This window comes from Coturnix japonica, chromosome 18, assembly GCF_054131305.1.
Source record: "Coturnix japonica strain WE chromosome 18, WE-NBRP24, whole genome shotgun sequence".
NCBI lineage: Eukaryota > Metazoa > Chordata > Aves > Galliformes > Phasianidae > Coturnix > Coturnix japonica.
In genome coordinates this window covers 8,783,986-8,796,058 of record NC_140680.1, presented here as the reverse complement: position 1 = coordinate 8,796,058, position 12,073 = coordinate 8,783,986, and the positions used below count along the sequence as shown (strand labels likewise).

The following is a 12,073-nucleotide window of genomic DNA, read 5'->3' as shown; positions in this document are numbered from 1 at the left end:
CAATACTGTCTGTATAACCAGAGGATCCAAGATGCTCTAGCTGTTCTTAGCCACATGGAAATGCAGCAGAGGGCAGGAAACAGAGACACAGAAAATGTTATGACCCTTATTTTACAATGAGGGAATTGGCTTTGTAAAAAAGAAAAATGACATTACTGTGCATCATCTGAATGATATCAACATACAGCACAATCTCTAGGCAATGCCTAATTGTCTTCATTTTTATTGCATCTTCATATCTCTCACAGAGGTTAGCTGAAGTCTTCAGATAGACTGACAGCAGCAAAGGCCAGTAATTCCCAGGACAGTAGCTTAACCTCTCTCTAAAGCAAATATTTCATACTAGTTCCTCAGATATTGCTTTAAAAATGGAAAAAAAAATGAAACAAAAAAACAAACCCAAAACAAAACACCTCGAAACAACAACAGCAACAATAACAAAAGACCAAAAAACCCTGCAGTCACAAGTAAAACAACAATAAGCAAACAAACCAATTAACCAACCATGGTAGTTTACATCTGGAAGAAACTAAGAGGCCTGGCAGAAAAAAATATCTTGGAGGACATATAAAGGAGAAAGATACAGAGAGGTTCTCAATATTCCTTGAGAACTGGGTTGGAAAATGTGAGGGCAATTGACAGACCCACCATATACCAAGAACAGGAGTAACATTGACTAAAATCTACTTCTACATGACAGAGGAATTGAAAGAGACAAGTAGGATCTTAATATGAACTTAAAATTACATCAAACAAAAAAAAAAAAAAAAATAATTCAACACTGTTGCCAAGAACAGTGGCAGAAAATGAAGTTCTGAGAATTCTGTATTTACTGGAATTTCTGAAAATCAAGATTTTGAAAGGTTTTCCAGGCATTTAGTCTTAATTGGAGTTCTAATCTTGAAAGTGTTTGACCTTCTCCTGGAGTCTACGAAAGCTCTGTCTGAAATGCCTCTTAGAAAACTTTCAAGAAGAGAAGATGAACCTTAATTAGATTGTGTTACATTTGGAGAAGTTTCAAATCTAAAATTCAGAGGAGACTAAGGCTTTCCTGTTGTCCTGAAGAAATGCACACTCAAACTCCCAGAACTGCTCTGGAGAGAGCAGCATTTGCATTTAGCATGCACAGCTCAGGGATTTTCTAAATGTAGCTTAGCAGAGACAATATGTTGCATTGCAGATAGCGGAAGTAGTCTGCAGCTTTACAAGATCCGTGCAAATTCACGCTCAATCACATAACCTTTTAACCACCATTATCTCCCAGGAGGACCTGTACTCCTCATTTCTTTACCTCCCCTTCCATTAGCTTTACCAGGTCTAGGATTTCTCCTGCATCCCTTGTCAGCTCCCCATCAGAAAATACAACAGAAAGGAGCCAAATCCTTAAAGATAAGCCAACTCAATCTGCTTGTACTCACAATGGTACTGCTGAACGCCACTTGAGATTGGTTGCTATCACGACGACCAAGTGATCTGCTCCTCGTATGCCCCTGAAAATGAGCCCTAGCACTCTGGGACCTTCTTAAAGGTCTCATGGTCCTCTGATACGTGGCTGGTCTTTCAATATTAATTGGAGGAAGTGCGAAGTGCTGAAGTTTTGCAAAGTCCTCATCTTCTAAGTCCAACTCCTTGTATGTTTCCAGGCGCTTGGCTGCAAAGAGAAGACAAAACCTTACCTCTTATACTGTCGTTGGCATGGCTCAGGAGAAATTCCTTGGTTGGTTAAAAAAACCGTGAAATAAACCATCCCAAAGCTAATACAACTCTGAAGTCCTGACCAGAAAAACTTCATTATCCACTTTGGGTTCTGGCAACTCCCTCTCTGCAATGTTTATTATTGCAAGAAAACAAAAAATACACTTCAAAGCAATCAGTCATTTTTAGGAGGTTGCCTAATGCTAGGTCTGTTTAGCTTCACTTTCCAGTTGGCTGGAACTGGTTAAGGAAATACAATAATTCACAAATTTGCTAATGCTCTCAGTCACAGAGCACAAACATCTTTCTGGCAGCTGCTTGCCAGCTTAATAAAATCCTTTGCACAATGTAGGGAGAGAAAGTAGCAACCAAGGAGGGATCTGAGTCAAAAGTTCAGAATCAGTGCTGAATGCCAAGAGACTTAAGATACAGCCTACAGCTAGAATTGACTCTAGGTGAAGGTGAACCTTCATTCATATCGCACTATGGTAATTACTCTTGGATCCATTGAGCCTGATTACTAACTAATCTCAGTTTGGGAGTCTATAAAAGATTTGCTGGCACTTATTAAGACATGAAGAAGTAAATGCTCTCTTCGCACTCTCAAGTACAATGCCGGAAACAAAAAAACCTTTCAAATCTAACTTCCAAATCATTTAAAACTTTCAGGAGTCTCCAAAACAGGAGTCCCAGTCAGAAAGGCCCAGTAGGCTGAAATATTAATACTTAGTAACTCAGAGAAAAAAGCAAGTGTAGGAAAGTCTTTCTTACCATTTTCCTGATGTGAAAACTCATGCCCATCCACAGTACAGCGACGGAATACCATTTTGTTTTCTGTTAGTGTTCCAGTTTTGTCTGAGAAAATATACTGGATTTGCCCAAGATCTTCAGTAATATTTAGGGCTCGGCACTGTATGGGCAAATCTGCTTCTTCATCATACAGGTCTATGTCATTGTGAATTAAGAAGACTTGGCCCAACTTGACTAACTCAATGGACACATAAAGAGAAATGGGGATCAAAACCTGAAAGAGACGAAAATCTCAGTAAGAACCAACACAGAAGATGAATCTTTCAGAGAATGCTCCTACAAAAACCCATTTTCTGGACCAAGGTACATGGTGCTCTTACCTTCCTGAAACATGGAAATGATACACTAGAACAAACTACCTCTTGGCATAAACCTGTGTAACAAGCAATGCCTTTACATGCAATGCTCCCCATCCAGTAACTTACCCACAATGAAATAATTCTGAATTCATAAGATGCACAAATACTCTGTTTCAGTAATGAAGAATATGCCCCTAAGGAATCTAAGCAGCTCAAAAAGTTATCTTCTTATTTCATTCATATCAAAGAAATCCTGTCCACTTTAATCTCAGCAGATCTCAATTTCAAGAAACCTGAAAAGTAAATGTGATTTTCCCCCATCCTATAAATTGTTCTTACTCGATTAAGCTTAATCAGACCCAGATATATGAGCACCTTACTTTTAATTTAGCTTCTTTCCTAAGCCCACAGAACCTTACATAGTCATTATTCCCTGCAGGCAAAAATGACAAATTTTGTGTCACTGTTTTCTTGATACATTAATTGGCATTTCTATTCAGAAATGATGAACATAGGCAAAAGAAAAAGACAAACAAACAAATGCTAAAGAACTGATATTTGGACATAATCATTCTCTATAACGCATACCCTAGGGACTCTAGAGCTGTTCAGAGATATAATACCTGTCCTTCCTATATATATCCCTGTGAGGTTTCATAAGCTACAAAGAAAAAATTGAGTTTCAAGGGAAAAAAATGATGATTTGAAACACTCTTTGCAACATTTGCAAATAGGATTAAGAAAGTACTGCACAAACTATTCGTTGATATTAATTTTTTTAAATTGCTGATTGTAGTCAGTTTTTAATGCCTCCTTTCTTGAAGGTAACAGAAAAGCTTTGTCTTTTACCTGCAACAAGATTATCATAGTCAGAAACATGTAGAAACCAGAAAGAACCGGAGACAGAAAATTGCCATTCTCATCTGGGACATCATAAGGTGGGTGTTCTGGGAAGCTTCCAGACCAAATTCCATGTCCTGTAAGAATGATATATGATACTGAAACACACTGAGCAGGATGATGACTGATAAAGCTTCTCATTTGGACTACGGTGCTAATAAAGAACAACATTTCCAAATCAATATCCAAGCAGTGCTGCAACTCTGCTGAAGAATGCAAAACATAGGCAGAACTTCGTAGCACATGCACATAACAGATATGCTGGGCATGACTTTTTTTTCCTCCACCTGTCCTTCAGCAGGTTTCTCCCATGACTCTTATGTCTGTGTAGATCTCTTCTCATTCTATTTTTAACATGGGAGGATTCCATCTCTGCCACCTAGCTTTAAAAATCCTCAGTGCTGAAGGCACCCATTCCACTTTCAAACAGAAATATATATCACTGTCTCTGCACAGACAATCTGAAATCTTCATAATTACATGCTAACATTAAATCAAAAATTAATTCAGGCAGCTGATTTTTACATTTCCTCAGTTCCTCACCAGTTTACTCACATTGTCAAATGGCACTGCTATAGCAAAGTCTCTGGTTTAGGACTTACCAACATTCCATCATGATTTCTTTACCACCTTTCATATTGCCATTACAGACATAAATTTAATACAGAGTCAGAAAATTGACATGCAGCCAGCACAAATGACTTAGTTTCTGCATATTGTCATTGCTCTAGATGCCCTTTTCCTGCCAAAATCCCCTATTAGTCCACTCTGTGCATCCAGTTCTGAGAAAACTTCTATTAGCACCAATTAAGCAAGCGGCCGTTTTGCAGCATCTGTCTACAAAAATCCTGCCAAAGGAATTAAAATTATTTCAGCTGCTAGAGACTTTGATCACAACTGAGGAAGCACAGCTATGGTGTACACCTCACTTCATCCCCCTCTTTTTCACTGTGTGCAAGGAAAATACTGAAGGATTCATCAGTACCATTTCTTCCTGGAGCCCTACATTCAGACAAGGTTGCAAAAAACTCACGGTAGAGCAATGGGATCTTTTGAACAGATGCAAGTTGATATACTTTTTCCTGCTTTACAAGTTTCACTTAAACTGAATATTTCAAAGTCTTTCTTCTTTTTGTTTTTCTTAACCTGAGCATATAAATTGTTTTTTAAATGTTGAATTTTCTTCATCTGAGACCACTTCAAACCTTAAGTTAAAGGACTTTATTACTCAAGGGCTCCTACACACCAGACAAAGACAAGTCTCTAAATCGACATGACAGCAGCCAGGGAACAATGAAAATGAAGTCTCTCTCTCCCTCGCATAGAGCTCAGTTGTCAAACTGAAATCCCATTTCTGTGCCAAGAAAGCCCACTGCAACATGAGGCAGCAAAATTAAAAAAGTGATTAAGTCAGTTCTATTATTCATCTTTTTGGATGGCCTTTACTTCTAACAGTGTTACAGTGATGACTGACTGGTGGGTCACATCGCAGGGCTCTGGGGAAGGTTCAGGGAAGCTTGACAGGGCCACATGATTTGACTTTGTCTCTACAAAACTAAATCAGAGCAGTAGCACTAAGCAAGTTATCACAGAGATGAAATTGATTAAAAAAAGAAAAGGGGCTTTGAGCACAAAATTCTCATGGGAGCCTCTGTTACCTCTTAAAAGCAATGACCCACTCAAAGCTTAGCAGGCTTAAAATCTGGCCCTTCTCCTCAGGGTTAGGAGATCCATTAATACTGACGTGCCAGGGACAGATTGCAATCAGAGCAGTAGGGCAAGTGGGTGCTTCTGTGCAGTGAAAGTGAGGCCTTTCAGGTCATCAATCAAGTAAACCAGAGTCAGATCCCACCCAGTCCCACCCAGTTGTGGCATTTAAGAAGGGAGGCAGTGTTCCTACCTAAGCAAATGATCCATCTCATCTTCTTTGAGAAGAAGGTAGCTGTACAGATTGTGAACCAAATGAATTACCCATGTGCAGATCATGGGTTGCTAAAGTCACCGTGAAGGTATTTAGGGAAAATGATACAGTAATGAAGGTAAAGCTGCATCATTATATTTTGTAGTCATATAAGGGACAGGCACTGATGAAAGTCAGTAGATGTCATTTTCTACAGTATACAGGAATTCAGTGACACACTTTTGCTTCATCCACATTTCCATGTCCGATGCCATTCTGACACAGTGCTCCTCTGCTTCTATCTGTTGCATGACAGCAAAATGTAACAGAATACGGGTGGGAAGGTTCAACCTTTGCTGCCATTCCACCAACATCTGTCTCTGACATCATGAGCAAACATGATAAAATGGGAGGTATGACTTTCAGAGCAGCACTCTTAAATACCGATTCCTATGTATTAACCAAACAGCTTTCAATTGCTTGCTTTACACATATTTTATTATAGAGGAGATGGATCTTATCTGAAATATTCATAGCCATGGCTGAGTTTCCTTCCATCCGAATTGCTCAGATTTGCCATTTTAACTTGTATAAGATCAAAGAACGTAGAGTCCAAAAGCCTGAAGCCTTCAGCTCTAGATCTGATCTCCCTTGTCTCTGTAAGATCAGTTTTAATCATTGTGTAGAAAATAGAAATCAAACAAAAGATTTTAGTCAATGCTTCATACCTATACATCCAACAAGACACATTGTGAACAGGAGTCCCACACACAAGAAAATATCCACATTCATTCGTCGCTCTATCTTGCTGCGCTTATAGCGAGGACCGTTGTTATTCAGCATGGCCTTGGTTTCATGACCTTCAAAACACAAATCAGTACTGTCAAGTTTACATAGCATTTTACAGGTGGTTTTTTTTTTTTTTTTCCCTAAAAAAGGCATTTCACAAAGTGGGAGTGGGATGCTCATGACTAATATTAATTTTTCTTCAGCTTCATTGAGGAATTTTATTGCCCATTTTCTCATTCATCTGAAAGTCAGAATATATGAGACACTAAGTTTCAGCTTTAAGCTGTCACATACATTTTACTTTTTCAAAGGCAGCAGGTTCAATTAGGAATACAGGAACTATACCACTATTTGAAACGCTTGTAACTCAGAAGCACAGATATGCTTCTATATAACAACTAAGTCTCCTGGAGAACAGAGGGAAAAGGAACAATAATATTGCATTTTGTAATTTTATAATCAACATGATCAGGTGCTACACTGGTTTCTGGAACCAACATTTAAAAAATATTGAAAATAGTATTCATTAGCTACTTGGAAGCCACTAGACACATTTCATGTATTAAGTACAATCCAACACATCAGGTCCAGCAGTGAAATACATAAGTGTTATTTACTTTCTCATCACATGGATGTAAAGTGCTAACAAAACAGCAGGGCAAGAAATGAAAAAAAGCCCACTAAGTCCTAAGAACATACTGAATTAAAATTGAGCTGGAATACTTGTAATGAGAAGAGAGATCTGCAAGAAGCCAACAAGCAGGATTTGCTTTTTCTATTTTATTAATATCATCTAAACTATGGGTTCACAAATGGAATACCTGGATTCCATCTGTTCTGATCTGCTATAGTAAACTGTATATTTTATACTTATTTCTATAGTAAAAAATAAAGGCCATGCAGCCTTGTATTTGCATTATTGTTTATATGTGTGTTTAGTGTTTGAGAGGTACTCTTTGCCCGTCTATCTTTTGGCTTTTCCTAGAGAAGTGATTTGAACCAAAAGCTGGAAGTAAGGAGTGATTTAATCACTGCTATTGGATTCACTCCAGCTTTATATCAAAGATTATTAACTGAGGTAGAGAGCAAGTGAGAAAATTACTCTCCAGCCTTATGTTCAGGACATTCACTAAGAGCAGGGACATTCCAATGAATATGTAATTCCTACACAACCCAGAGGTATGGTGGTGGGGGCTGACTCACACCACTAATGCTCCCTCCTTTTCAGCACATGTATGTGCACATATCCTCTTATTGCACCAAGTCAGCTAAGTCAGGGCGTTACTTGTGAAGCAGGAGGTGCAGGTTCACTCATGTTCAGCTTTCCCTTCTGTGAACAAATGCTTTTACCACCGAGTTACACAGAAAATGAGAGCACTACAGCCTGCACTTTTGTTTCTCCAGCAGCTCTGTAAATCCTGTTTCTCACTTTTATGTCAGGCTCAAAAGGAATATTTTGCGGTGAAAAAAACAAACCCAAAACAATAACAAACAAACCCAACAACGGACACCTCAGGACAAAGCCCTTTAGTCCCCTGACAAAGATCCCTCAGGGAAATACTGATGGATTTACACAATGAAATTGGATGAGCTCTAATTACAAATTTCACCTCTCTCATTCCCCTCCACTTTAGCTGCCCACCATGAAAAGGAATTTTCTCAATGCCTCTATTAAGGATATAAGACTGCAAGATATGAAATATCAGAAAGAATTAGAATTAACTATATATATGTTTGCTTTTTCTCCTAGAATCCTCACAGATTTACATGCTGTATAAACCAGCACCTCACCTATCACACTACAGTACATTATCACTCAATTTCTGGATGTTAATGGCCTCATTTAAAACTTGTTTCCATTCTGGTACTTTATTACTGGAAAAGCATTTTTAATTCTTGATGCTGTTCCTATCACAGTAGGAAAACTGTATTGACCGTGGCTCTGCAACACGGCTTTGGTGCATTAGCGCTATTGCTTTACGTAGAACGTTTGGGTAGCCATGAAAGGTGAAACTCTACTTGGGTCAGATGAGATCTGCACAGGCTAAACAATCACTTTAAGTGATGGCTCCACGCTTCACAAAGCGTCCATTAGAAAGTAAGATTGAGCAGTAATAGGGTTATAAAAATGGAGAATGTGCCATGTTACAATGTGACTGATTTTGGATGTTCAGAAAAGGTCACAGACCATGATTAAAAGCCAAAATATAATCAATGTCAAAGAAACCTAGAAATGAAGCTGGTTACTGGCTCAAGTGAATCTAATTTTAGAAGAGAAAGAATAAGCCTTTATTCAGACATGAACAAAAAGATGTCAGCGGGAAACTGAATTGAAGTCTTACTCAGACCAATGACACCACATCTTGGTAACCTTTGCAGCTGGCAGCTTCAGCAACATTAACATCAGCCCACATTGTGATCCTTACTGTTGGTGAAAGGAGCATACTAGAAAATGGCTAGAGAAAGAAAATGGGAATCCTAGCAGGAGAAGGTAAGACATGGATCTCTTAGAGCAGGTCCATGATGGCCATGAAAATGAACAGAGCACTCAAACACCTCCTCTGTAAAGAGCAAGTGTGAGAGCTGACATTGTTAATCCTGGAGAATGCTCAAGGGAGATGTTATAGCAGTCTCCTAATTTATAAAGGGACTTTAGTAACTAACAGAAAAAGGCTGGCAGATTTAGATTGATTGGTTGGAACAGGTTTCCCAGAAAAGCTGTTGATACTTCATCCATGTCAACATTTACATCCAAGCTGGATGGGACTGTGAGCATCCTGATCTAGTGAAATATTTGCCTAACAATGGGGCAGGGAGGGTCAAAGCATATGATCCTTAAAGGTCACTTCTAAATATGACTATTCTATAATTCTGTGAAACTAAAAGAAGCTGAGAAAAAGATGAGCTAACCCACTGTTGAGCCTGGACTGCTGCATTTGATCTGGACACAGACACTGTCTGGTACAGTTCATGTATCTACAGCACAAAATGCACAATCGCAGAGACATGCTATGTCTATGTCAGCATGTAATGGATCTTCAGCTGCAATGGTTTCTGCCCTGAGGAGCCGTTGAGATCCCTCTTAGGGCAGCAGTGAAGATTTTATGACCAATGAAATTAGCATTATAATCAGAGCTACAGAGCTGAGAGTTAAAATAACCTCATCAAATTTAACTGGTCTGGATATCTTTGCATAAAGGTAGAAAGATATTTGTCACACACAGGTATATTGTCACTTGTCTGTGAACCAGTGTAGGACTCCTTGGCTTTAGAGCCGTGTAACACTTTTACTTCAAAAGGTTATGCACTCTTCCCTCTGAACTACCAGTTCTTTAAACTAAAGGTCAAATTATGGTGCAAGGTTAGACTATTCATGTTGACTTAAGGATACTTATAGGGAAATTCTGTGTTTAGTGAGATACAATGTACTTCTTACCTGCATATATAACAATTCCTATTGCAACTTCAGTGTTTCTGATTGTACATCCACGAAGCAGAAGGCTTTCGATGTTAAAGCCAATTCGTTCGTGATTTGGCTGTTCCCTGGGAAAAGAAAAAGATGACAAAATAAATAAAACAATGCCATTTTCTGTTCTGATAAACCTCAAACATTTGTGTGTGTATGTGTGTTAATGTCCAATTCAAGTAGAAATCAAGAAACTGCAAGGAGTCTAATTTGCTTGTACTTCACTCAGCTTCAGTAAAGACTCCAGAAAGAAGTCAAATAGAATTCAAATAACCACCAGAGGGCTTCTTGAGAACCTCAGCTCCCTCGAGGAGTGCTTGGGCTGACGCTTCCTCCTTCACCCACACTGGATGGAAGATTTTTCACCCTGGCTGAGGATGTCCTGTCACACACCTGCTCCTTCTGCTACAGACAGGGGAAAACTTACTGAAAATCATAAGGTCAGTACACCATCAGGCAGGTTCATCAATGGGTTACTTGCCTCTGAAAATAAAAACTATTTTTACAGTTTTCTGTCATGAATTTGTGTAGGCTCTTCCTGAAATCTTTACCAAAGCTGAGATTTTTCTGCTTGAACTGTTTTTATTATTTAAATACCAGCATAAGATAAGAGTTCTTCCAGAATATGTATATTTTATGACTCTTTACTGGATATTTGGTATTGCATTTACCGGCAAAATGCTGTGTTACATAAATGAGGGGCAAAGTTCAGTGCTATATTGGGCTATGTGCAATCCTACACCTGTTTGCAGCTGCACATGACAACGTGGCTTCAAGGGAGAGGAGTGAAAAGGTTTAGACACCAAATCACTATAAGATGGCAGAATAATGGCTTTGATCAAAGACCCTGCTGAGGAAGACCATAAGGCAGCTCTGGCTTGCAGTGTTAAAAAAAGAGAAGGTCACTGTTATATCTTGAAATGCAGGTGTGTAATTTCCAAAGCAGCTTCAGATTACAGATCTTCAGTTGTCTTCACTGGCATTTGAACATAATGGGAGATATCACAGTGTTTTCTCTATACGAAGCCCAGGCTTCAGTGCAGTGAGATTTAAATATCTCATATACGAAGTTACATTAGTAAATAACTATTAATGCAAATATATTTCTTATTACATTTAAGAAGTAATGCCAGAACTCCCTTATCCTGGGGAACTAGCTTCAGTCTTGGTGAAATCACTTAGCAGAAACCTTCTTGCATCCCCTTTCAGCAGCATTTGCTGTGTCCAGGGCACACCAGGCAGATATCACTAAGTTTGTGCTTATCATTTTTAGCAGAGACAGTTCTTCTGCACTGCTACAATTTTACAGCAAGAAGATGGAAATTCAATGAAGGCTCTTTGAGAAAAGTGTAAGCTGGCAGCACTGTAAGGGTGTGCACCTCTTGGAGTAGTGCTATAAGCTGCTCATACCTTGTTTTGCTGAGTCCTATTTTTGTTTGAATACTACTCAAAGCAATTCAGGTTTAGAAAACGCACCAGGCAAAAGCAGACTAAAAAAGAGAACTCCACTGTTAGTAAATTATTTTCCACAGATTTCTTTCATGTACCCTCATAGCAGGGAGAGAAAGGCAGCTAATTCCCCGCTGCGCCAAGCAGGTGAGATAATAGGTGTTTCCAGGAGAGATTTCTGCTATAGGTTTTCAACAGAGATTTAGTTGTTAAAGCCAGTCCTGAACCCTATGGGTGTGTTTCTGTGTGTTTTCTTGTGACATTTTTCTTATATTTGCACAATCTCAGTGTTTTTGTGCTGTATTATAGCAGGCTAATTGGAAGAATTGCTTCAATTTAGATAATACCTACTAATCCACTAAACCAGTAACCGACACTGACTTGACCTATTTTAACTTGTTAAAATATCACAGAGGAGGGAAACCAACATTGCTATTAGAGGTATAATTCTACAACACACAAATTCTCAACAACAGATTAGGAACGTTGAGGTCTAGTGGACAAGAATCTGCTGGTTTACTCAAGTTCCAGGTTCAACATTCTCACTGCATCACTGGAAATACATTAACTACTAGTTTAGCTACTAGTAAACTTTTAGAACACTTTTCTAATGCATTGGTTTCATTTACAGTTTTTGTGCTTGCATGTGTTTTTCAGCTGTAAGAAAAAATTAGGTTTGTATGTAAGATCCTGGATACCTTATCCCCATGGCAGTAAATATGAAGAAATAGAACAATGCAGATGGATATCTTTAAACATTAGAAA

The 12,073-nt window shown here is 38.7% G+C and overlaps 1 protein-coding gene across 3 annotated transcripts in view; it reads right to left on the bottom strand.

Moving 5' to 3' along the window:
* Positions 1–12,073, bottom strand: part of ATP10B (ATPase phospholipid transporting 10B (putative)) — a 48,533-nt gene that overhangs the window by 23,158 nt on the left and 13,302 nt on the right. For 2 of the 3 annotated variants that reach the window (XM_015876344.3, XM_015876339.3), the window contains 5 exons: positions 9,830–9,936; positions 6,333–6,464; positions 3,654–3,781; positions 2,467–2,719; positions 1,419–1,651 (listed from right to left, as the gene is read on the bottom strand). In XM_015876344.3, the coding sequence (XP_015731830.2) occupies positions 1,419–1,651; positions 2,467–2,719; positions 3,654–3,781; positions 6,333–6,464; positions 9,830–9,936 (853 nt within the window). Of the gene's footprint in view, positions 1–1,418; positions 1,652–1,676; positions 1,809–2,466; positions 2,720–3,653; positions 3,782–6,332; positions 6,465–9,829; positions 9,937–12,073 lie in introns of those variants that run through there. The other variant, XM_085518840.1, reaches the window with a different exon arrangement.